Genomic DNA, 27409 nt, shown 5'->3' on the forward strand with positions numbered 1-27409 from the left:
TACTTTCATATTTCCGTTTTTATTGAGAAATGTACACAGTGATATTCCAAAAGTTACAAATCCAGTCAAATTGAAAAAAGGGACTTGAACAAAAATTGTACAACTCAATAATGCATCAGATTAATAAGTACAAACAGTTGCTACTACAATACTACAAAACAATAAATTAACACTAACTAGCATGACAGCGATGGACTTTGTGACATCGGCTGATGTAAAAAGGGCTTTATAAATACATTTGATTGAAATTTGATTGACTACGGAGCCATGTGGGCAGACTGATACAGTCATTGCTAAACAATCTCTCTCGGAGAGTCAGAAAGTATTGCCACGGCGATCATCAATCATCATGGTTGTCATGGCGATGGCCATTGCCCCAACGGTTGTCACAGTGACAGGTAGGGTTGGTAGGTCAGTTTTTGGTGGCCTTGAGTAGGCAGGTGAAGAAGGGGTGTCTGAGAGCCTGGTCCAGGGAGAGGCGTTTAGTCGGGTCATACTCCAGCATCTTCTGGACCAAGTCAAACAGCTGTTCGTGGTCAGCACTCTGGGCCGTCATGTAATGCTGAGAGAAGAATACAGAGGAGATGGTTAGATTCATCGATATCAGCCAACACAGGACACACCAACACTGTGATTCAGAAGGCTTTATATAATTCGCAATACAAAATAGGTTCGCCCATATTGCAAGAGGCCCTCCTCACCTTGAGTGGTTTGCAGTGTTTCCTCACATATCTGCCAGAAGAGCTGTGTGCGTCCCAGTCCAGCTTGTAACGATGGACGTACCGACGCTTCCTGGTTTTCTGCAGGAGGTGTACGGGTATGGTGCCGAGGACCCTCTCCATCATAGCCAGGTGTTCTTTACTGTCGTGGGTCTGGAGGAGAGAAGAGAGATGGAGATGAGGCTACATCCAGGACACACTGATCTACCCTTGCATAGAAAGAAGCCTGAACACCTTAAGATGAATGCATGATTTAGAAGGCATTCTAGTATGACGCTGTTGATGTGACAGCAGATAGTCACCCACCTGGAAGAGAGTTGACCCCAGGTAGTACTCGATGAGGATACAGCCCAGACTCCACACGTCACAGGCATGGTCCCATCCCAAACCTACACACCGAGAGAGAAAAGCATTACATCACTAACAGAGAAACGAAGGATGCAAGAGCCCCATGTGCCCTGGTTAACAGAAGTGCTATAGGGAATAGGGTGTCATTTGGGACACATCTCAAGTCTGTAAGCACCTGTATCACATACCATCAGCAAGTGCCTGGACTATTAATTGGTTGATAAGAGTAAATATTTATTGTACTTTCACTGTAAATATGTAACCCATTGCACATTTCATAATCATTTATTGTGTATTATTCTGTGTTTTCACAAACTATGTACTTTGTCCTTCTAAGCAAATTACCAAATGACTTTCCCCCTGGTGGGATAATAAAGTTGATCTAATCATGACTTGGCGTTATGGCAAAGTTGGTATCTTACCCAGAATGACCTCTGGAGCGCGGTAGTGGCGTGTGGACACTACGGAGGTGTGGTGGTCGTGTTCATACGTGGCGTTGCCAAAATCAACCACCTTCACATCCGGGTTCTTCAACGTCCTCTTGTCACGTCTCTGTAGGGCAGAGATGAGTCATGACAAATATTCATTTGAGTTAGTCAGACAGTACACAAAGTCATGTAAGGCTTGACAACCAAATCAGTGAACCAAATCAGCGAACTTCAGTTCATTTAAGGTGAGTCCGTGTATTGTCAAATCGGAGAGCAGGTAGATAAGACTCGTACCATTTTGGCATTGTACTCGATGTCGTACTTCGAGTCCACAAACAGAATGTTCTCCGGCTTCAGGTCAGTGTGTGTCAGCTTGTTCTTATGCAGGACTAAAACAAACACAAACAAAACACAATCAACACAGGCAGGAAAGTAGACAACACTCGGTTCTATTAAACCATATGCTTGGATACACTCGTATTAGGAATGTGCATCTTTTCCTTTCAAGACAATTCGATAAGCATCTAGATAAATGCAGCCTTTGTTTTTTGTCCTCTCCTCCTGGTTCTGAAATCACTATCACCCAATAATGAACTTGTCATTTTTGCAGATTAAGTGTTTGAGCTAGTAATCTATCAATATTTATCATTTACAAATGAGCTATGACAAGCCAATGAATATACAGCACAACTTTGGATTTACAACCCCATCTAAAAATCAAATTTAAAAAAAATATTGTTGAAAGCAAAACTATTGCTGATGGTGAACCTGAACAATCAAAATAAAATATATTTTAAGTCCCATTCAGCAGGTATAGCCAGATCAGTTGTCTCTGGTAGTTCACTTCTATTCTGGTAAAATATTTTTCAACAGTTGTCACTTTATCATTTTAATGCTGAAGGTGCAAGACCAGGAAAAGGAGCGAAGCTGGGCACAGTGCGCAGTTTGACTAGGCTACATATATTGCCTGGGGTTGTTTGGCATGTAAAATGACTTGTAGATCAATGACTGTCAACATAGTCACATGCAGTTCGACACTGAAGGAGAGAACTTATCAGTTGTCACAAAATATTAGGTATTTTCGGAAGGTAGAAAAATTGGTTACGGGTGATGCATAACGTTTGAATTGATTTTCTGACTGATGCAAGCTACATTTGGATCAGTTTAGGGTCTGCAGACTGACATCCCTAACTCAAATAACAATCTCTGTCGTCACCACTATTTACAATGTCTGCCTCTCAAATGACACCCATATTCCCCCAAAAATGCACTGCATAGAGAAAAATAGGGTGCAATTCAGGACACACCCAATAATTCAGCTGTGACATTTAGCAGTGGTCTTATCCAGAGTGGATGGTGGTTACTACCACAGAAATCCTATTCACTAACTACTCCAATACGTTCTAAAATGTAATTTTATGGTAACTACTCACATCGTACAGCTCTGATGATCTGGTAGGCCATGATTCTGATGTGTTCTACTGGGAAAGGCTGGAAGTTGTTCTGCTTAAGGAAGTCATAGGTACTGAGCCCCAGCAGCTCAAACGATATACACACGTGGCCATGGTGGTCGAACCAGTCCAGCATCCTCACACACGCACTGAGACAGAAAGAGGGAGGAGAGAGTGGAGAAGGACAGAGACAAAAGAGGGACTTGCATTTACATTTTTGTCATTTAGCAGTTTGCAGTTCCTATGCCTTCCACTAGATGTCAAGTCTTTAGAAATTGTTTCAGGCTTGTATTCTTATAAATGAGGGAGTAAGACCAGTCTGAATGAGTGGACCCTGACGTGTCACAGAGCTTTTTCATGCGAAACCCGAGAGAGTGCATTTCCTGTTTACCTTTTATATTGATGACGTTATTGTCCGGTTGAAATAGTATAGATCATTTAGGCTAAAAACAACCTGAGAATTGCATATAAACATCGTTTGACATGTTTCTATGAACTTTACGGATACAATTTAGATTTTTTTGTCCGCCTGTTTTGACTGCGTTTGAGCCTGTGGATTACTGAAGAAAAAGAAAACGCGAACAAAACAGAGGTTTTTGGATATAAAGAGACTATCGAACAAAAGGAACATTTATTGAGTAAATGAATGTCTTCTGAGTGCCACCATATGAAGATCATCAAAGGTAAGGGATGAATTTTATCTCTATTTCTGAGTTTTGTAACGCTTCTGCTTGGCTGGTTATTGTTTGTAATAATTTGTCAACTGGGCTATGTTCTCAAATAATCGTAAGGTATGCTTTCGCCGTAAAGCCTTTTTAAAAATCTGACACCGTGGTTGGATTCACAAGAAGTTAATCTTTAAACCTATGTAAAATATGTTTTGTTTTCTGAATTTTTATAATGAGGTTTTCTGTATTTGAATTTGGCGCTCTGCAATCTCACTGGATGTTGGCCAGATGGGACGCTAGCGTCTCACATACCCTAGAGAGGTTAAGGCAGCTAGCTAGGTAAGATTAGATCATTAAAGTGAGATATTTTAGCGATAGTCCATAAGTAAAGTGTAAGCCTGGCAGATAGCCTACTACTGCTGTGTAGCCAACTGCTGCATGTGTGACTGCTTCTCATCTTCGTAATGCAGGGCCAACCTAATTTCTGCTAATTTATGTGGCTTGTTCTAACTGTGTGTGAGACTTACTATCTCCGGTCACAGTCCAGAGAGTTCATCTGCTCCAGCACCTCCACCTCAGCCATGGCCGCCTCACGGTAGCGGTCAATGTTTTTAATGATCTTCAGTGCCATGCGAGCACCACTTCTGGAATCACAGACGACACAAACATCCAACAGTTAAGCCTAGAGAAGGGAGAGGCTTTCAAACGAGAAAGTGAATAACAGATTGAGTTTGTGAGAGCATACTGTACACATTCGAGCGGGTCATTCATCTCGGCTCGAGGGAGGTGCTCAAAAGTTAACGGAGAGAGCAGAAAGAGTAGCACAGTCACCATGACATCCAGAAGTTTCCAGTGAGCGACTTACTTAGAGTGATCGATGCATTCCACGACTTTTCCAAAGGCTCCTTCTCCTAGAGTGGACACAATCTCATCTACAGGGATTAAAGAGTACTAGTTAGAACCAGAGGAGTGACGACTGGCATCCACTACCATGACACCTGATCTGCCACAAAATGGCTGCCGCTAGCACTGATTTGACCTAAGCTGCTTTGTTTGATATGGATTTAGCATTATACTGTCTGCAACTAGAACAGAACAGGGCTCCAAGCCAACAGCACATAAGACACAGTACACACATCACACTAATAATGATGTTATGTAGCAAGGTGTAATACTAATCAACATTTAACAATACAGTGATAAACACTACCCGCCCAAATACAATACATGCCTACAATAGAATGGGTATTTTGCAACAGTACGCCATATCAAAACCAAACTGTAACAACAAAAGAGATATAGATAGTTGACAGAGAAAAAAAGGGGAATATATTCTATACATCTTGCTCTCAGCATGTCTCCCCTGTGATAGACCAGGTGACCCTCGTCATCATCCACAACACTCCTGGATCTTTTCCTGCTCCTGCGATGATGGCTCCTCTGTTGTCCCATCACCACCATCATCAACCATCAACCACCATCATCATCATCGACCCAGAGAACATCAGGCCAGGCCACCACAACCGGAGGGAACGTGCCATTCATTCATTCAGCGGGGGGGAATCGGACGTGGGGGAAGAGATTCGGATGGATCGGCCCATTCAGAGTGGGTGGGTAGTAGCGAACCAGGCAGCGCCAGCGGACCACAGCGGGAGCAGCACATTCAAATTCAGCCCCACCAGAGAAAGGCATAGGGGGCGTCACCACATAGTGGGTGTTACAGAAGAGAAACACGGCAACAAGAATGTTCATGTGAGAGACTTTCTCAAAGTAAACGGTACAAAAAAAATGATAAGCTATCACAGTGTTGAATATGCTAATATGAATTTGTCTCCTTCAAGTTACAGTTCCTGGTTATCTTCTGACTGTGAATGATAAATATAAAGCTTCCCTTGACTATTCTTATTGAAGCCTCGTAAAGGTGTTTGCTCCTAGTCTGTTAAAGTTATGCCTAGATGATCGTCAGTGAATTTAGGTACTAACATAGGATCCATAAGTCTTTTTTACTGTGGGTGTGGTACATACGGCGAGAGATACACACACAGAATGCTAACACCATTAATAACCATATTGGGAAGGAAAATGAGAGAGTAGGATGTTCTCATACCGAGTAAGAGGAGCGTAAGTGAGAAGGGCTGCGTCTCCGCCCTCGGCGGCTACTGCGTCTGCTGCGGCCGCTCCGACCAGATGATTTGCTGTAGTGGTGCCACTCCTTGTCCCTTTCGCGGTCTCCGTCTCTATCCCTGGAGGCGCCCCTGCTGTCCTCGTCGTAGCCCATCTCCAGGCTGGCTACTCTGGCCCCCTTGTCCTTAGACTCTAGCCTCTGCTGATTCAGGCTGTGGGTCTCCAGGTAATGCCTGAAAGGGAGAAACACAGCTTAGCGACTGACTCCTCCTCCTGCCTACTTAGCCACTGCTTGGTTCCAATGGCTTCACCGACACCCTATCCCAAGGGGCTTTATATGTATTAGTAACAAACTGATTTACGACTACATGGTGCTACATCATTATTAGTGTTCTTGGTGTGAAAGCCTAGAGTCTGGCGTTCAAGCACATGGTAGATTCATAGTTCTAGGGGTAAACTGACACAACAAACTAGACAGACAGAACAGATCATGACATGTAGGTCGGGAGGTAGCCTAGCGTTATTTACCGAAAGGTGAAAAATGTGTGGTTCTGCCCTTGAGCAAGGTAGTTAACCATCCACAACAACAGCTCTCCGATTTAGGATTGAGTTAAAAGCGGAAGTCAAGTTTTGGTTGGACCTTTTGTGCAATTGACAAAATAAATGTTATCCTTTCATATCAAACCTTTCACATTTATCTATCATAAATATGAGAAGCCGGCTGAATGTATATAATTTTGCACAAGCCCCCCCCCCCCCCCCCCACACTCCAATGTGCACACCGGAAAGCATAGGTGTCCACTATGACAGTTATTGATGTGGCTTAGTGACGAACCCGTGAAGCCCTTTCAGGAGAGGCTTTGAGGAATGTGGTCTGAAGCAGACCTTCCGAGCCATGATGGCACCCTGGTGGGTGTCAGGTCTCTTCCAGGAAAAGATCTGCATCGCTGGGGGACTTAATATTAGAGCTGCCCTGCCCTTTCCTCCTGCCCTGGAAACTTCCACCATGAACTTCGCTCACATAGCATACAGCTCAGGGACGGACACAGAAACTGGAAAGGTTTAACCTTCCAGCAATAAAAAAAAGACATTGAAAATGTCCAATGACTTCCCATAAGAGTTAAAACTTTGAAAATATAAAGAGCAGGGTTCATACACATATTGACAAATGGAATTCCATGACTAAGGAATATTTCAGGATATTGGCAATGAGGCCCATTATCTACTTCCCCAGAGTCAGAAACCTTTTTTAAATATTTTTTTAATATATATACAGCTGAAGTCAGAGGTTCACATACACCTTAACCAAATACATTTAAAACTCAGTTTTTCACAATTCACACATTTTTTCATTTTTTGTGTCTCACGAATGTTCTTCTTCGTGATCCGAACACCTCAAAGATAGATTCAACGGTCTATAACACTTTTTTCCAATGTTCATCTGTCCGGTGTCTGTGTTCTTTTGTCTATCTTAATCTTTTATTTTTATTGGCCAGTCTGATATATCACTTTTTCTTTGCAGCTCTGCCTAGAAAGCCAGCATCCCAGAGTCACCTCTTCACTGTTGACAAGGAGACTGGAGTTTTACGGGTACTATTTAACGAAGCTGCCAGTTGAGGACTTGTTTGAGAAACGGATGCCGCACTAGACACTAATGTATTTGTCCTCTTGCTCAGTTGTGCTCTGGGGCCTCCCACTCCTATTTATATTCTGGTTAGAACCAGTTTGCGCTGTTCTGTGAAGGGAATAGTACACAGCGTTGTACGAGATCTTCAGTTTCTTGGCAATTTCTGGCATGGAACAGCCTTCATTTCTTGGAACAAGAATAGACTGACGCGTTTCAGAAGAAAGGTCTTAAATTCTGGCCATTTAGAGCCTGTAATCGAACCCACAAATGCTGATGCTCCAGATACTAAACTCGTTTAAATAATCTAAAGAAGAACAGCTACTTTGACGCAAGGCATGCCTCATAATATAAAATAAAACATTAAGGGTTCAAACAATTAAGTATGTTTTCAAAATGCATACTCCCTCCAGCTCACATTGTAAAGTGGTGGGTGACGGGCTGATAGCCTGTTGCCTGCACTTGAATGAATGGGAGGTGCGCGTCAATCAATTTTTTTAAATAATAGATACTTTTTTAAAAATCGTACACCAAAACAATTAATACACAATGGCATTTAGAATTGTTGTGCAATGAATGGGCTTATAAAATCATCTATTACTCCAGCATTAAACAGCTGAGGAGCTGCAGGAGAATCCTGCTCAAAATCGGCTCTGTATGCAGTAGTTGTGTTGGATGAACCTATAGACGATAAGTATGATAGTCAAATGTATCAAGGTCACACCGAGAACATTAAAACGACTGATGATGAACAAGCAGTTGTCAATTTTTTTAGGTGTAACAGTTGGGATAATGGGTCAATTCCATTAACAACATTTCTCATTCCTGGATTGAGGTACATTTCCTGAGCCATATCGCTTGTCTCAATGTAACCTTGAATGCCTTCTGACCCCTGTGCAGGTCAGTTTAAACAAGCGTGATGGGATTTTTACAATTATTTAACCAGGCAAGTCGGTATGGTTGGTATTTCTAGTATGTAAAAAGGAGAGATCTAGTTAAGGGTTGCTTGAGGATAGGTGGAGCATCTGATAGTTCTGTTGGCGACTACAGTGAAGTGATGACAGATGGGGTCACAATATTTACCCTTCATTTGATTCGAGGTTAAGTCTTCGAGATTTGTTCTCCCTTTCACTGCTGTGCGAATCATCTTGCCTCTGTCGCTTTCGGCTCTCCACTCTCTCCTCCCAGCTGAACTCATTTAGCCAAACACCAGGGGAACGCATTCGCTTTGACTGCCGCATCTGCCACACAAGTGATTCATTTTCACATTAGATACATAGCTAGCTAACGTTAAAGCTAGCAACATGGCTAGCTGCCAACAAACGTCGAAAATAATTCATATCTAAATATAGCTAACAAGCTAGATATTCGTATACATGTAAGATAGTGAATTCAACCATACAATAGGAGACCTATGAAATTATTATTTTGCAAGCATTATCTAGGTAAGTTAGCAAGATAAACATGGTCAATCTATTCTCTTTGTTGCCACTGACTGGCGAAGTCTTTGTTCTATATTGCTAATTAGCTAACGTCGTTAGCTTTCTAGCTAACCGTAACTAAAGTTAACTAATAACAAAAATAAGTTAAACGTAAAGCTAGCTGGCTAGACGTCTATAGATAACGTTAGCAACATCTGAGAGACACGCTGTAGGGTCAACACACACAAAAAACGATTGTCAATATTTATTTTCGGGTAAAAAAAAAAAAGTAGGGATAGCCAGTTATAGTAACGCTTTAGCTAGCTAGCTTCCTGGTTCGTCGACGAAACGTGGAGGCTAGCAAACGGCTTAACATTGAACGGATTATATATGGTTTCCGTTCTTCTATGACACATGAAATAACCTGTCCTCACCTTATCTAACGTTTGATGTATCCCAAAATACGAATTAATAGGTTAAAAAAAATGTATTTTTCAGTAGCTACTTCTGTACACTGCACAAACTAACCTTCCTACAAAATGGCGAACTCTGCTGCTGGAACTTTCCGTACGTAAGTAAATAATTGACGTAATGCTGCTGTACTACGCCCAATGCTGGGAATTTTGGAGATTGTAGTTTTTTAAGAAAACGTTTCCTGTGGGCATTGAGGAAGAGAATGTAGGTTTCCCCTTTTATCTGTGCAGCAGGCCTGAAATCCAAACCATTCCTCAGCCTCAGTTGGCCCATTCTGATGAAGGTGTCCCACGAAACGTAAACCTATTTGTTTGTCCTGTAAATAAACTCCAACATCCATGCAGACACCCAGTGTTCGTATTTCTTTATTTTCCCTTCCTGGATAGTCACCTGTTGAACTGTCCTGGACTAAGTAATGAATGTTTTTGGATTATCAAATCAAACAGCATTTCCTGATTCTCTTTCCCCCCCAAGCACGGTGGGGTAGGCTGACAAACCTTTACAGATGCGCAATCGAGAGCATTCTGACGGGCTGTAGGAAAACTGCACCGCCCTCAACCGCAAGGCTCTCCAGAGGGTGGTGTGGTCTGCACAACGCATCACCGGGGGCAAACTACCTGCCCTCCATGACACCTACAGCACCCAATGTCACAGGAAGGCCAAAAAGATCAAGTACAACAACCACTGCCTGTTCACACCGCTATCATCCAGAAGGTGAGGTCAGTACAGGTGCATTAAAGCTGGGACTCTCAGTTCCATTACATTACAAAATAATAATTGGACGAGGGCCTGCTGAGGGGCACAGAGGTCTAAGGCTCTGCAGCGCAGGGCTTGAGGCGTCACTACAGACCCAGGTTTGATCCCAGGCTGTGTCACAGTACCATAGGGCGGCGCACAATTAGCCAAGCGTCTTCCAGGTTAGGGGAGGGTTTGGCCGGGGGAGCTTTACTTGGCTAATCATACCCTAGCGACTCCTTGTGGTGGGCCAGGCGCCTGCAGACTGACTTCGGTCATCAGTTTAACAGTGTTTCCTCCAACACATTGGTGCAGCTGGCTTCTGGGTTAAGCAGGCGGGTGTTAAGGAGTGCGGTCATGTTTCGGAGGATAGATGACTTGACCTTCGCCTCTCCCAAACCCGTTGCAGAGGTGAGACAGGATCAGTAGCAAGATGGTGCCGACAGAGAGGGTCGCCACACTTAGGAAACTATGCAGTATTTTGTTTTTTTTATGTATTATTTCTTACATTGTTAACTTCTTGGCTATAGGGGGCGCTATTTTAATTTTTGGATGAAAAATGTTCCCGTTTTAAAACAAGATATTTTGTCACGAAAAGATGCTCGACTATGCATATAATTGACAGCTTTGGAAAGAAAACACTCTGACGTTTCCAAAACTGCAAAGATATTGTCTGTGAGTGCCACAGAACTGATGTTACAGAAAAAAACAGATAAAAATCCAATCAGGAAGTGACGCATTTTTTTAAACCGCCTCATGCCAATGACTTCTTATATGGCTGTGAAGGAGCTAGGAGTCAGCGTACGTTTTCCACGTTTTCCCCAAGGTATCCGCAGCATTGTGACGTATTTGTAGGCATATCATTGGAAGATTGACCATAAGAGACTACATCTACCAGGTGGTCGCTTGGTGTCCTCCATCGCAATTATTGCGTAATCTCCAGCTGCAGTATTTTTCCGTTTGCTTCTGATGAGAAGCCAACTGCCACCACTGATAGATTATCAAATAGATATGTGAAAAACACCTTGAGGATTGATTCTAAACAACGTTTGCCAAAAAGTTTGGCGTTGTAAGTGACTGCATTTTCTGGTCTTTTTCTTAGCCAAACGTGATGAACAAAACTGAGCTATTTCGTCTACACAAATAATATTTTTGGAAAAAATGAACATTTGCTATCTAACTAAGAGTCTCATCATTGAAAACATCCGAAGTTCTTCAAAGGTAAATTATTTTATTTGAATGCTTTTCTTGTTTTTGTGAAAATGTTGCCTGCTGAATGCTAGGCTTAATGCTATGCTAGGCTATCAATACTCTTACACAAATGCTTGTGTAGCTTTGGTTGAAAAGCATATTTAGAAAATCTGAGATGACAGTGTTGTTAACAAAAGGCTAAGTTTGTGTTTGAATATATTTATTTCATTTAATTTGCGATTTTCATGAATAGGAAACGTTGCGTTATGGTAATGAGCTTGAGGCTATGATTACGCTCCCAGATACGGGATTGCTCGACGCTAGAGGTTAGCATAGAAAATCTTAACTGCTATTACATACAGCCGGGAAGAACTATTGGATATCAGAGCGACGTCAACTTACCAACATTAATCCAGGAATACGACTTTCCGGAAGCGGATCCTTTGTCTGCACCACCACCCAGGGCATTTGATCTGATCCCAGAGGCCGACCCAAAACAACGTAGCCACAGAAGAGGTAGACGGAGCGGCCTGCTGGTCAGTCTTCGAAGGCATGCGCACCACCCATATATTACGAGGCAATATCCAGTCTCGAGATAACAAGGTAGACAAAATTAGGGCACGGGTTGCTTTCCAGAGAGACATCAGGGATTGTAACATACTCTTTCATCGAGACATGGCTCTCTCGGGATATGTTGTCCGACTCGGTACAGCCACCTGGATTCTTTATGAGTCGGGCCGACAGAAATAAACATCTCTCTGGGAAGAAGGGCTGAGTTGTATGCTTCATAATTAACGACTCATGGTGTAATCGTAACAACACACAGGAACTCAAGTCCTTTTGTTCACCTGACCTAGAATTCCCCACAATCAAATGCCGACCATATTATCTCCCAAGAGAATTCTCGTCGGTTATTGTCACAGCTGTGTATATCCCCCCTCAAGCCAATACCACAACGGCCTCAAGGAACTTCACTGGACTCTATGCAAACTGGAAACCATATATCCTGAGGCTGCACTGATTGTAGCTGGGGATTTTAACAAAGCAAATTTGAGAACAAGGCTACCTAAATTCTATCAGCATATTGATTGTAGCACTCGTGCGGGCAATAAACTGTGACTATCGGAACTAGAAGAACAAGCATTTTGCTACACTCGCAATAACATCTGCTAACCATGTGTATGTGACCAATAACATTTTATTTTATTTTATTGAAATTGGGAGGAAAAGGGGGTAAAAAAATAAATCATCGGACTTTCATATTAGCGAGAAAACATTTTTCTAAAAACCTAAAGGTTAAATTGATACATACCATGTTAGGGTTTGTGTTCCCACACAGCCATGTCCCCATGTTACAGCGCTTGTTTACGGAAAACAAATGAAAGACGAGATAACCTGTGCTAATTTGCTATCTAGCATGCTCCGAACACCTGTGTGTAAGTATAACTCGGGAAGTGTAGTGGAAGTGTAGTTTCGTTGGATGGATCTGGGCAAAAATGCAACAGTAAGTGTAGCTTTTTTATTTGAAGGATTAGTTCTCGCTGATGAAAGCCATATTGCAAAATATGATTATTGACATTTCTCAACGTTAAAACACAGCGGCGGGATTGTAGTTCACATGAGCCAGTCGTGGGCGAAGCTAATGGCTGAAAATGGCTGTAGGGAGAAGGCAGAATGCCGCCTACAGTTTGGGCGCTCATGCCTTCCCTAGACCTGAGTGAATAACAAGTTCAATTTTATTAAATAGTTTGGGGCATAACCTCATCTCCTCGGAGCCAGATGATAATGACAGGTAGCCCTATGCTGGGAAGCTGGCATCGAAAACCCTCCGCTGTGAGAAAGGAGTTCCAATGATGGTAGGTTGAACAACAACCACGACGAAGGTGCTTTATTGTGCTTTTAGGCTATGAGGTAAGTAGAAGAATGACATTCCGTGCGTAGCTCATAGGAAAGGAGAGAAGAAGCAAGATGCTCTGCTGATGACACGTCTGTATTCATTCCCACTCTGCCTGTATAACTGGAAACAAAGTGAATTATGTTCTGCTTACTTGATGAAGGTAGCCCTTTCCTGTAGTCAAATGACCTTTGTTGCTTCATGAGTGGAACGTTATTAATATATTTTCATAATTACGATTATTTAAAAAAAAATGCAGAAAATCAGATGTGTCTATGTCAAACAGTTTTGTTATATTTCAGTCTTCTGCGATTTTTTTAAAGTTTATTTTACCTTTATTTAATTAGGCAAGTCAGTTAAGAACAAATTCTTATTTTCAAGGACGGCCTAGGAACAGTGGGTTAACTGCAATGTTTAAGGGGCAGAACGACACATTTTACCTTGTCAACTGAGGGATTTGGGGTGGCAGTGTAGCCTAGTGGTTAGAGCGTTGGACTAAACATTGCAGTTAACCCACTGTTCCTAGTCCGTCATTGAAAATAAGAATTTGTTCTTATTCTTATTTGTTCTTACCCTACCTAATTAAACAGCATTCAGTGGCTACATTCAACATGTCACATGTTTAAGTAGTTAGTGAAATTTTCTAAGCAACGTTTATTTATTTCTTTTTCAGCCAGCCACTGCCAGTATTTTAATATTGCCTATTTGAAAGTAACACCTAAATGCCTTTATAAATACAAGTTTCCAAATTTGTGCTTGCTGGACATGTTCAAATGTGACCTCCATTATAGACAATAGAAAAAAGGCTGAGGGCCGAAAAACAAGTGGGGATGGCCCTCAGTCAAAACAGTGGGTGACCTATCTCTGGAGGAAGCTCATCTGACCCAACCACCCCCCAGGACACAAGGGCCTACATAAGAGTTTAGTTATTCAAATGAATGATATATGTACATTCAACCTTTTGCCAGTGTTTCCTCAGTGACGCCCACCCACCCATCTTAGACACAACTTGGCACACTGATTGTCTTACCCTGGCTCGTGTCCTGCAGTGAGCCAAGTTATAACGTTGCTGCGGGCTGGGCACAGGATCAGGGGTCAGCAAATAGGGTTGCCAGGGGTACCCTCTGTCACCGAGCAGGTAACCATCGAACTCTATGCTAATATGAGGATTCAGTTTACATTTTCAGTTGCAATAGGAGGAAACAAAATATTGATTATAATAGGACATGCTTTCCTTTCAATATACTGTGGAAGCACCACCAGAGGGCAGGCTGGGCTCATGGATAGTAGCCCAACAAGGCATGGGAGACAAGGTAACCAGAGGCAATTAAGCACAGCTGACGGTACTAATGACATACTCTCCTTCCCCTATAAGAGAGAGAATGGAACCAGCAGAGATGGGGGGGGAAAGCTATCTCAGAGAGAGAGAGAGAGAATCCCGTGACTTTTTGTTGTAGTTTAAAGATAATCCTATTGTGTTCCTGTTTCATCTGGAGAAGATGTATGTTTTTCCTTGGAAGATTTTCGTTGATTATGTTGGAGTGTTTGTGTTGACCAAATGCCCTCAATAGAGAACCTACTCCTGACTCGTTTATTCCACCTTCCCGCTTTAGAGTGACGCCCAATTACTTGGTCCGCTCACAATACTGTAGAAGGAAACTGTCTCTGCTCTTGCTGGGTATGATGGGTGAGGGCTATACTGTAGAATGAAACTCTCTGCTCTTGCTAGGTATAATGGGTGTGGGTGAGGGCTATACTGTAGAATGAAACTCTCTGCTCTTGCTAGGTATAATGGGTGTGGGTGAGCGCTATACTGTAGCTGTGGGTTAGAAATAGGCTGAAATCAACCATTATAAACAGAGAAAGACATACGTTTTGGTTATTAACTTAAACTAAAAACTTGTTTAAAAATATTTTTGAGAAGAATTGAAGATGCGAAAAAGTATCTGGAAGATACTTCTGTGATGGAAAACCAGGATTTGGTTATATATATATATATATATATATATATATATAAACTCACCAGGGGCAAATCTAGTGCTCAGTGTACACTCACGAAAAATGCGCGAATCATGCACAGATCCAGGCCACTTTGCTTCCACGTTGCTGATGATGTGGGCTGCATCACATATGATCTTCACAGTGCAGAACAGTAATTAGCTGGAGTAGATGTATTGTGAAGTATTTTCTTTTGGAATGATAAAGGCTACTATTTAGGCCTACCTGCACATTAATGCTGTGGAAAGACCTTTTCACATAATCTCCTTCATTTTCTTGAGGAGCTGTGATAGTAAAATGAGTGGCATCTATGCAGCCAATCGCACCTGGAAACTCAAAAATACTTCAAATGATCTGATTAGTGTGTCAAGTCTCAAAGCTTCATACTAAATAAATTATTGCTTAGACTGATACCTGCAATTCTGTGGAAGTCTTCCTTGATGAGTCTTGTGGGTCTGTGACTTGGGAACACCACCAAAGTATACAGTAAACGTTTCAGTGCAAGAGTCACATTTCTGACAGACGTTTGCCTTGGAAATATGCTCATTGTCACCGATGTTATATGGAAAACTCACCTTGGCAAAAAAACGAAGTGCAACACAAAGAATTTGTTCTGAGAGCATGTCCACGATGAGTCATATGAACGATATGAGGGCTGAGAATATTGTTCAGATGAACGATATGAGAGCTGAGAATATTGTTCAGATGAATGATTGTGCAGAAAAACAGAAACGCTCAAACACATAATCACTTGGGAATGATAAAACATCCAAGCGGGGTCTGATCAACCTCTTCCCGACGGGTATTTGTGCTTCAATTTCAACTGGCTCTTCAAGAAAAGGACAAGCCATGTCTGACACCCTCCATCAGTCTGCAGGCTTCAGCTAAAGAGGAGAAACTCTGGGTTAGTTGAATAAAACCTGCCACTGGCCCGTGAATGAGAAACAGAGACAGAATGTTATAGTGTAACAGATGAGGGTTGAAGAAAGATGAAAAGATAATGAGTAGCAGAGTGGGGTTGGGCATGAATATACAGTATATTTGCATAAAGAATGAGAAAGTATTGAGTTTAAGTGCAAGCTATTTTGATAGTACCCCTGGAACCCAATTTAGAATGCTTTAAGGGGAAGTTCACCCAAAAACACTTCTGGGCTCATTATAACACTTACCTGGTCTTCCATCAGTACACCAGACTGTTTTTTTAATGTCCATTGCCTGAGTATTCAGATGTATGTAGGTAATAAGCTGATTCTTTCCCTGCCTTCTCCATTGAAACCCCATGTAACGTCAAAGTCCATCATAAACACCTCCCAAACAGGTATCCCATGATCGCAATAGTCCTTGTAATGACTTTCTCTGCACAATTTTTCAGCTAACTTATTTCAGTAGGCAGGTTTTTACAAATTGTTTCATATTGAAATTCAGAAAGAAAATTAATGCCCGCCATGAGTCAGTATCTGGGACTTCCGAGGTGGGCATGGTTGAAGGATGTAATCAATTTTCTGTTCTCACTCCCTCACAGTATTTGCTGCCCTTGTCAAAAGTAGTTAAAGAACGTCAGATCGAGAAAGAAAAGGAAATTGGAGACCTGCCTTATTTTCAGAATGGTACTGTTGTGCCATGTCATTTTGAGCCGGAGTATACTGAAGCTGAGAGAAAAGAAAAACACGAGCAAGCAGATGTCGAGGAAACGCATGCTCTTCCCAGAACGCACAGTGACTGATGTGGCAGTTGCGGAAGATGCCTACTGTACCTCTATCAATAGACAGTGAATGTCCTGGCTGTCGAGAATGGGACCAGGAGGTAGAACATCAGTATGACAATGCAGGTAGAACATCAGACTGACGATGCAGTAGAAGATGGCATGTGTGTAACTAAACACTAATTTCTTGTCTCTCATCAATCCTGGTGTGCTGGAGACTGCCCAGGGTCAAGTAGAAACGACGTGCCAAACCTGACAGTCCAAATGGGAAGCTCTCTGAAGAGTAAATGTTTTGGCTAATATTACTCACAGGATATTTATATTACTCTAAGATGAAAATAAATAGCCTACCTAATGACACCATTCCAACTGTATTTGAGTATCCTGACTACACCCCATAATGTAACTGGCTACTGTAGTCCCCTTCAAGTTTGTCTGACAATGATGTCATGCTGGCTACGTAAACAGTGTCTAGAACAAGTGGATGCGCTATAGAAATAGAATTTAATAGGATCTGCACTTCACAATCTGGATCTGAGAACGTGTCCTCAGTCAATTTACCTGGTAAAATAAAAGATCAATTAAAAAAATCTACATAAACAATAATTTATATTAACAAACAGTGCAGGAAGTATAAACTCCATAGTGGTAGTAAAGAAAAACATGTTGCTTGCTGCTGCAAGTCTAGCTTTTATACCAATAATATCCTAATTAGCCTGTATACCCACACAAGAGGAAGAAAAAGCTACATTGGATTCCAGGAAGTTGAGGAGGCTCATTACATCTTATATGAATAACTTGTCTCTCTTACCCCTTTTTCTCCCCAATTTTGTGGTATCCAATTGGTAGTTACAGTCTTGTCTCATTGCTGCAACTGCCGTACGGACTCAGGAGAGGCGAAGGTCGAGAGCCATGCGTCCTCCGAAACACAACCCAACCAAGCCACACTGCTTCTTGACACAATGCCCAAGTAACCCGGAAGACAGCCGCACCAATGTGTCAGAGGAAACACTGTGCACCTGGCGACCATGCCAGCATGCACTGCGCCTGGCCCGCCACAGGGGTTGCTAGTGAGTAATGGGACAAGGACATCCCTGCCGGGCAAACCCTACCCTAACCCGGAAGATGCTGGGCCGATTGCACACTGCCCCATGGGCCTCCCGGGTGGCAGCCTGCTGTGACAGAGCCTGAACTCTAGTGGCACAGCTAGCACTACGACCACTGCGCCACTCGGGAGGCCCATTTACGTTCGGACACCCGGACATCACCTCCAACACTCCCAAAAAAAACTCACTAATGCTTCCCTTTGTTGAGTCGTCATTCTGTTGCGATGTACGCTGAGAGTCGGGAAGCATGTTCAGGGTGGAATACATTTAATTAATAAATGAACAAAACAAGAACCACTTGTGAAATAAGTTACGATTATGCATGTAAGAAAACTTAATGTAAAATATGAGTGGCTAGCTTATAGAGTTTAGGAAACATGTCTGATTATTATGATACCAATCCATGATTGCTGGCAATGGAGTGTCGGCGAGGCCGTTCGACAAACTGCTCATGTTCACCTTAGTTTGAGTCCACGCCTATGCAGCCATATAGCTGTGAAGAGCACAACAGCAATCGGCCTGCGTAGACCAGTGGATGGGACTGAAATACATGCCGGTGTTATTTAAGTGATAATGCCTGAAAAGCCGGTTTTTGGAGGATATTGACACGGGTGTTGTTAGCCCCGAGACAAAGTCAAGGGCTGGCAAACCTTGCCAATATCTCCTCCAAACACTGGCTTCGAGGGTAATATCACTTTTATACAATAGGTTATTTTTTGGAAGCTTCATTAAATAGTACCCGCATAACACCAGTCTCAACATCAACAGTGAATTAGGCGACTCCGGGATGCTGGCCTTCTAGGCAGAGTTGCAAAGAAAAATACATATCTCAGACTGGCCAATAAAAATAAAAGATTAAGGTGGGCAAAAGAACACAGACACTGGACAGAGGAACTCTCTCGGCCAGCATCCCAGAGTCACCTCTCCACTGTTGGCGTCGAGACTGGGTACTATTTAATGAAGCTGCCAGTTGAGGACTTGTGAGGCGTCCGTTTCTCAAACTAGACACTCTAATGTACTTGAACTCTTGCTCAGTTGTGCAGTGGGGCCTCCCGCTCCTCTTTCTATTCTGGTTAGCGCCAGTTTGCGCTGTTCTTTGAAGGGACAGCGCAGAACCACAAATGCTGATGCTCCAAATGCTTGAAACAGCTAACACAACATGCCGTTGGAACACAGGAGTGATGGTTGCTGATAATGGGCCACTGTACGCCTATGTAGATATTCCATAAGAAAAATCTGCAGTTTCCAGCTACAATAGTAATTTATAACATTAACAATGTCTACACTATATTTCTGATCAATTTGATGTTATTTTAATGGACAAAACACTTTTGAACGGTAGTGTATATATAAATATTTTTGGGGGAGGGGGGCTTGCCTGTTTTGCATGTTATTTTGGCACATATCAGCTGGCAAACAATGTAAAAATATATATATATATAATTTAGTAAAATAAGCCGCATACACACATGGTCTCTTTTTTGTTTTCTTGAGTAAGGCAGCTCTAAAATGCAGGTGTTTCAGCTTAGCTCAGTGCTTTCTGTTATGGTGGAGCGAGCCAGCAAAAAATAGGAGCATTGCGCCGTGATTGGCTCAGTGTTCTGTCACTCATGGGGACACTACGTCATCGCCAAGTTTACGTCCTTAGTAAGGGTAGACATCCATAATTTCAGCCCTTTGGGTCCTGCCATAGAGTTATATTACAAGTGCCATTCCAAGAAGGCTCAAGGTCATTGGTCACAGATAAAATGAAATCAATTATTTGTGCAGTAGCTTTGATTGGACTGATCATGTCAACATCTTACTTTCAAAGTCTTAGCTAGCAGTCATCATCATGAATCAAGTCAACAATCTACTGGCAAATCCTTTTTAATCCATATGAAGAGAAATTATGAAGATAAATTATAGATAAAACGTATCGGTGGTCATCGGCCATTAGACAAAGATTACACAAGTTGGAAATCGCAAATTCAACAATGAGTCATTTGGAAGGAATCAGTGGCTAACTGCAAGCATTGCAAAGCAACCAGTATCCTGCTATTCAATGGAGTGGCTGTGTTTTTTGTTGTTGTTGAGTTCCCACCATAAATCCAGAGAATACCAGACTTTGATGACAAAATTTGCCCACAAAGGACTGCCGTGTCACCTTCATGTTACAAGCCAAGGTGAGTCCAAAAATGTCTTGTATGCTGCTGCATAAATGATGTATTATGCAAGAGAGATATGTATACTGTAGCTAAGAAAATAATACTAAGTGTATATTGTGTAGTAAGCTGTTAGTAGCCCATGTGCATCACCCTAATTGGTATATTTTCACCTCTTAATTTCACCTAATATTACTGTTCTGATTCGGTGGTGCTGCACATGTAGCCTATAACCTGTTTTGGAGAAATGTCATCATCTAATATTGTAAGAGGTTTCACTGTCTGCTTATATGCCCCCTTTATTCATCCTACGGTTCTGACTTGGTGTACAGGGAAAATACTGTAAGAGCAGCCCATGTTCTGCATTTTGTCTCTGTACATTTCAAAAGTGCGTAACACATAAACTCAGCAAAAGAAGAAACGGCACTTTTTCAGGACCCTGTCTTTCAAAGATAATAATCGTACAAATCCAAATGACTTCACAGATCTTAATTGTAAAGGGTTTAAACACTCTTTCCCATGCTTGTTCAATGAACCATAAACAATTAATGAACATGCACCTCTGGAACGGTCGTTAAGACACTTACAAACGGTAAGGTTACAGTTATGAAAACTTAGGACACTAAGAGGCCTTTCTACTGACTCTGGAAAACACCAAAATAAATATTCCTAGGGTCCCTGCTCATCTGCGGGAACGTGCCTTAGGCATGCTGCAAGGAGGCATGAGGACTGCAGATGTGGCTAGGGCAATAAATTGCAATGTCCGTTCTGTGAGACACCTAAGACAGAGCTACAGGGAGACAGGATGGACAGCTGATTGTCCTCGCAGTGGCAGACCACGTGTAACAACACCTGCACTGGATCGGTACATCCGAACATCACACCTGCGGGACAGGAGAGAAGAAGCAAGACACTGTGCTGATGATACGTCTGTATTCATTCCCACTATGTCTATATTGTCACTCCTGTTCCCGCTTCCCCTCCCTGGCGCTCAAAGGTGCCAAGCTCCCCAGCATTATGCACTCCTGCCACCATCATTAAATGTTGACTCCCCGTACCTGCGTCTCATCTCCGGCGTCGGTCCTTACACATATAATAGAAAACAAAGTGAATTATGTTCTGCTTACTTGATTAAGTTAATCGAGCATTCAGACCAGCCTTCCTGTTTGAACTTTAGTAAACTACATTTGAACTTTTTCACAAGACTTCAATGTCAGCTAAGAGCCTATGGTCCTACCATGAAATCAACACACTGAACAAGGATCCATTTTATTAAAAGCCATTTATTTAAGTCAGTTTCTTTTCAATTTGCAATTGATGGGGCCAGAATCCTGTAAACTGTTCAGTAAACAAATATGTACCATTGATCTGCCTGCTTTAGGGTGATTTATACACACTTTACTGAAAACACTGCACTGAAAACAACTACCATGGATGCCTCCTGGCCCTACAGGACTGCACAGTATGGAATGGGTAGGTAGGTGTAGGTACCCCATTCATAGATGCTAACTGCTTTAGAGCTTACTGATGATAGTATCTTCTGACTGGAAGAGTTTTATTAAGAGCACCGACGCTTGCTTCTAAATATGAAAACGCATAGCTGGAGGTACGATTTTGGAAACATAAGGAAAAGTATGTGTGTATTTTGCATTTCTGAAGTTTTGTTTGTTTAACGTGATATGAAAGTAGAGGGATTTATGTTTCTCGAACCATACCGCAATTGAGAATGAATTCACATTCAGATGTAGTATTTGGCTGTTTTGGCTTTCAGAGACAATTTGCCTTTAAACGGAACGTGTAAGGTCCTTGGATAAGGAGTAACGTTAGGCTCCTTTCATCTATTAATGGGGCTAGGGTGCAGGTAATTGGGTAGGGAAAGAATTTAAAAAATAAAAGATTGGTTCTGCAATAAAAATCCAATAAATTCAATAATGTTGAAAATCTGGATGTATATATTGTTAGAATAGGGAATTATTTAAGAAAAGTGAAAGGGTACATATACATACCACAATTGTAGTACTGTAGAACTAGCTAATGAGTCTGAGAAAAAGTAAATTGTGGTGACAGAGAGCAACCTTTGGTTAAATCTAGTCCATATATAGTAAAGGTTGCTATCTGCCAATGAGGGGCCATGTACACACAAACAGAAGCAGGAAGAGAGTTTAAGACAGTGATGTGTGAATATTAGGAAGTAGTCATTTTGTTTGGTTTCTTGTTCCTTGACACACACACATATATTTGTGCATAGATACACAGTCATATACCCAGACTCAAACCCTCACATGGCTCCTCATCTCTCTGTTTTCATCCTCCTCATCATCATTTTTTCCAGACTATCAGGTAATGGAAACATGTATCTATGAAGTCTCATGGTTCCTTTCAGTTTGCTTACTTGAAGTCAGAGACATGTAGTTCAGACATTATTTGCATAGGGCTTTAGTATGTATTTCACTGAGCAGCTCTATGTTTTAGAATGATGTATAGTCTGTAACATGTTCAGTTGTCGTTCGTGGTTAATTGTCACTGTCGAAAAAAGTTTATGTACTGAGAAAAACACATTTCTTTATTGAGATAAAATTTAAATAACTTTTGTTTCGTCTCTCAAAGAAAAACATTCTTATTGAATAAATATATTATACATACATATTTATATATACATACATATATATTACATGTTATGGTGTCCTTTTTGTGAGGGACATATATTTAGGCTGTTGTCTACAGATGCTGGTCATTTGTGGTCTGTGTCTGTGCAGACAGGAGGCTCCATCACCATCCCATGTCTCTATCATCAACATTTCAAAAGTTTGGGACTGTATGTAAGGTTCTATCTACAAAAAGATGATTCTGAGATAATTGCCTTTACAGTTCTGAACACTCAATGGTTTGAATGGTGGCAGCAATTTTTTGCTTCTATTCTTTTGAACTTAACATGATTTGGGTTATTTGGAGTACTGAACATTAAACAGAACAAGGCTATGTCAATAACTCAATTTTGACAAAATTGCAGATAGAACCATATAGTCCCAAATTCTCAATTTCTTAAACTCTGAGAAATTCTGGTTTAAAGTACATTACTTGTATTATTTATTTTCTATAGTAACTGCCCATCCTAGATGTGAAAGAATATTGTTCCATCTTCCCACTCCTGAAAAACAGTTTGATATCTGAAGTTTCTCCAAATCTAACTGAAGTCGTTTTTCTAAGTGTCACCCTGAAAATAATAGACCAATATTTCATGCTTTACTTCCTCACATAGACACCAGTCTGTGAAAAACAACAATTTGTTTCCTCTACAGTAATGTCAATGCCATCCACCGAAGACACCGAAGACTCATACTTAACATCAGCGTACAGCATGTATAGATCTGAAGACGTCAGTAGGTGAGTGTGCATAAACAATCAGACATTGTGTCCATGTTTTAATATGGGATTAATAATAGGGTCGTTTCATTTCAACATGCCATGACACCCACCATCTCAGATTGTTCTGCAATTGTTTCTGTAGTCAGAAACAGATAACATTAGCATTCCTACAACATTATTTTGATTCAATATTATTTGATCTCTGAGAAATTAAGCTCATTTGATTGCACCCAAATCGACCATTTGAAATTTACAGGATGTATATAATATTCAATAAATATAGTACCTAACATCTGATTTGGACCAAAACAATGAGTAAAGGCATGAGGATTTGAAAGAAATGGTCAAAAACCACCCACATGCCGTGCAAATCACAACCCAACACCGGGTATACAGTATCAGCTCTCTATGTTTGACACCACAGGAGATTGGTGGCACCTTAATTGGGAAGGACAGGCTCATGGTAATGGCTGAAGCGGAATAAGTAGAACGGTATCAAACACATGGTTTCTATGTGTTTGATGCCATTGCATTAGCGTCGTTCTGGGCATTATTATGAGCTGTCCTCCCCTCAGCAGCCTCCTGTGTTTGGAGCAGTATGGAATTGCGGTTTCTTCATCCTATGTAATGTATTTTCAGCGAATTTGGTTATGCTTTGTTTAACCATGTTCAGAGAAATTAGTAGTTGAAGTTGTTAGGTTTATGTCCCATCCTACGTCCTGATATTACCCAGTTCTGACCACTAGATGGTGCTGTCCCTGCTGCTATTGTAATATATTTTTTAAGAATACCACCTCTCGATGTTAAAGAGATAGTTCACCCAAATTACAAAATTACATTTGGTTTCCTGACCCTGTAAGGAGTCTATGGACAAGGTATTACCTGGCCACGGTTTGAAATGCTATCTATATGGTACCTATATTATTATTTGTACCTATATTAGCATTTCTGCGCTTCATATCCAAATCTTCTATAAGTAACATCATTGAATGAATTACTCTATCCATTTTTTTTGTGATAATTTAAGATGATTTGAAAGTGTGTTCCCTATCCACTTCAAACATTTTGTTGAAGTGGTGTTTGCTGAAGTGTCCTCAAAAAGCAATGTTATTCTTCTACAGATTACTCTACAGTTTGGAACGAACCGTCTTCTACCTGGTGAAAATTGTTAATGCAATGTTCTTCCTCCTGTGCACCATCATTGCTGTGTTGATTTTCAAGGTTAACAAAATTCGAGGTAAAATTCAGGATTGTTAGAAACCAGACAGGTCTCTTTGGTGAGAACAGATGTGTGACCATACAATTGTGTTTTAAGTTCCATTATTCACCAGCGAGATGTTTTTTTTGTTTGTTACAGCCAAACATTTAATTCAATCGGAATGTTTTATTCATTCGTTTTACTGGTGATTGAAGCTAAAACTACACTGTGTGCACAATTATTAGGCAAGTGAGTATTCTGATCTTATCATTATTGCTATTCACATTTTCCAACTCCAAACCATATAAACGTGAATGCTTATTGGATTGAATCATTTTCAGGTGATATGTATTTGTGTGATGAGGGAGGGTGTGGTGAAAGTGAATAACATGTGTATAATTATTAGGCAGCTTCATTACCTCAGGTAAAATGGGCCACAAAATGTATTTAATTAACTGACACTGAAAAGACAAATTGTAAAATGCCTTTCAGACGGATGAACACTCTTGAAATAGCTAAACTATTGAGGCGTGACCACCGGACAATCAAACGTTTTGTTGCGAATAGTCAACTGGAGCGCAAAAAACTCACGGAGAAGAAAAGGCGCAAATGAACTGCAAAGACTTGAAGATAATTAAACGTCAAGCTACCAGGAACCCATTATCCTCCAGTGCCACCATATTCCAGAACTGCAACCTACCTGGAAAGTCCAGAAGTACAAGGTGTCAAGTGTTCAGAGACATGGCCAAGGTCAAGAAGGCTGAAACACCACCACTGGATAAGATTCACAAGTTGAAGCGTCAAGATTGGGCAAAGAAATACCTATAGACACATTTTTCAAAGGTTTTATGGACAGATTAAATGAGTGACTCTTGATGGACCTGATGGATGGGACCGGGGCTGGATCAATAATGGACACAGGGCACCACTTCGAGTCAGGAGCCAGCCAGGTGGAGGAGGGGTACTGGTATGGGCTGCGATCATTAAGGATGAGGTAGTTGGACCTTTTTGGGTTGAAGATGGTCTGAAACTCAACTCCCAAACCTACTTCCAGTTTCTGGAAGATACTTTCTTCAAGTAGTGGTACAGGAAGAAGTCCTCAGCATTCAAGAAGGCCATGATCTTCATGCAGGACAATGCTCCATCACATGTATCCAAGTACTCCACTGCTTGGCTAGCCAGCAAGGGCCTCAAAGACGCCCGAATAATGACCTGGCCCTCTTCCTCACCTGACTTAAATCCTATTGAGAACTTGTGGGCCCTTCTCAAACGTGAGATTTACAGTGAGGGAAGACAATCCACCTCTTTGAACAGCATTTGAGAGGCTGTGGTTGAAAAGAAGGGTTGCTATATTGATAACTGAATATTTACTGAATAAAGTCCAAAATGTTTATTTGTCATTTTGCGTTACTTATTTGTTACACTTACTCTAAAAATTTAGAATAAACAAGTGAGTTGGGAGAAATTATTTTTGTAATTTAGTTGCCTAATAATTGTGCACACATATATTCCCCTGAGAAAGACAAAACTCACTTTTTCCTTTGTTAAAAATGCAGATTTGAGGTTCAGTAACATTTTGGATTGACGGAGAGCATTGTGTTTGTTCAACAATCCTAAGGAATACAATTAGCCTAATAATTGTTGCCTAATAATTGTGCACGCAGTGTATTTACCACAACCCCACAATCACTTCCTTCCTCTCCCCAATCTCCATAGGCTACCAAATATCTCTAGGTTCATACATGATTAGCCTTTCAAATATTTGATGAATTGTATTGATGCAGTATACAAAAAAAAAAAAAATGTAAGTCTCCTTTTCCCCCTCCAAAGTATAAAGTTGCCACATGGTTTTATTCCTTGGTCTCCATAATATTACTGGCCCACAGAAATATATGAACAAACTGATTTTCTGTTTTGTTTTGCTCTTTTGTCACTGATTTAATTCAATAACCAGTGTTGAATTGTTTTGAATGACTAATTACCACTGTTAACCTACATAAATGGAACACATGCATATTTTGCTAATAAAACATTTTACAGACACTTTAGGCTACTTATTGTTGGCTATGAACATTTTGCAAATGTCTTGTTCTCGCTGATGGTTGAATACTGCTACTCTACCACCAGCATGACGTCATTGTGCAGTCCTATATATGACATGTGGAATTCACAAATAGATCATGTTACAGATAGTACACTGTATTCAAATTGTGCTTTAGTACTGTATATTCCTCATACATATCTTATTGTGATTTTTCAGACTTGTATTTACCTTTACAATAGTTGCTGTATTGTTGTGAATGAAATGCTGTAACAAAAGTAAAGAACGAGTACATATTTACCTGTTTTCCCTATGGAATGTTTGCACAATTGATGACACTGTGGCCCTGTTTACATTAGGCTGTACTCTTTGACCAGCCACTGGTTTATGACATGGTCCACAATTGTGGCTCTGATTTCATCAGGGACTCTTATTCTTTGCCTTTCTACCTCTTCCTTTATTATGTCTTCACCTGACACCACCACCACGCATTCTTACACATCTTCTTATTTCTCCTCCACCAGCATGTAGCTGCTCTTCAGGGTTGTGATGTTCCTCCATGTTCACAAATGGTAGTGATTGTGCTGTGGGCAAGCTCCGTATATATATATGCTTCCAAACTTGATTGGTTGATTGGTAAGATTGTGATTCCTATTTCATTACTAGGTCACCTGGCAGGTAATTTGCCAGTTTAGCAGACATCACTAACATTCCATGTCATAGATGTTTATAGAATATACATGTACGCATGTCTGACAGATTTTGATAATTGAATGG

At 41.1% G+C, this 27409-nt stretch overlaps 1 protein-coding gene and 1 long non-coding RNA gene across 4 annotated transcripts; one reads left to right on the forward strand and one right to left on the reverse strand.

The window, feature by feature from the left end:
• Window positions 1-9360, reverse strand: LOC109864607 (dual specificity protein kinase CLK4-like). 3 transcript variants are annotated; one of them, XM_020452460.2, is made up of 12 exons: window positions 9218-9360; window positions 8446-8603; window positions 5722-5971; window positions 4955-5054; window positions 4480-4546; window positions 4142-4258; window positions 2929-3095; window positions 1790-1884; window positions 1490-1619; window positions 1026-1108; window positions 702-872; window positions 1-562 (listed from the first exon to the last, which is right to left on the reverse strand). In XM_020452460.2, exons 2-12 carry the CDS (start codon window positions 8601-8603, stop codon window positions 413-415), a joined length of 1488 nt encoding a protein of 495 aa, XP_020308049.1. In that variant the 5' UTR covers window positions 9218-9360; the 3' UTR covers window positions 1-412. The 3 variants fall into 3 exon arrangements, with proteins under 3 accessions (XP_020308049.1, XP_031653516.1, XP_031653517.1); XM_031797656.1 differs by having other exon boundaries at window positions 8-562; window positions 9312-9355; XM_031797657.1 differs by lacking the exon at window positions 4955-5054 and having other exon boundaries at window positions 8-562.
• Window positions 9361-22225: 12865 nt separating this feature from the next.
• Window positions 22226-26932, forward strand: LOC109864347 (uncharacterized). The gene is made up of 3 exons (XR_002251434.2): window positions 22226-22367; window positions 23327-23411; window positions 24515-26932. It is a non-coding gene; the product is annotated as an uncharacterized LOC109864347 (long non-coding RNA).
• Window positions 26933-27409: the final 477 nt, after the last annotated feature.

This window comes from Oncorhynchus kisutch, linkage group LG19, assembly GCF_002021735.2.
Source record: "Oncorhynchus kisutch isolate 150728-3 linkage group LG19, Okis_V2, whole genome shotgun sequence".
Lineage (NCBI taxonomy): Eukaryota > Metazoa > Chordata > Actinopteri > Salmoniformes > Salmonidae > Oncorhynchus > Oncorhynchus kisutch.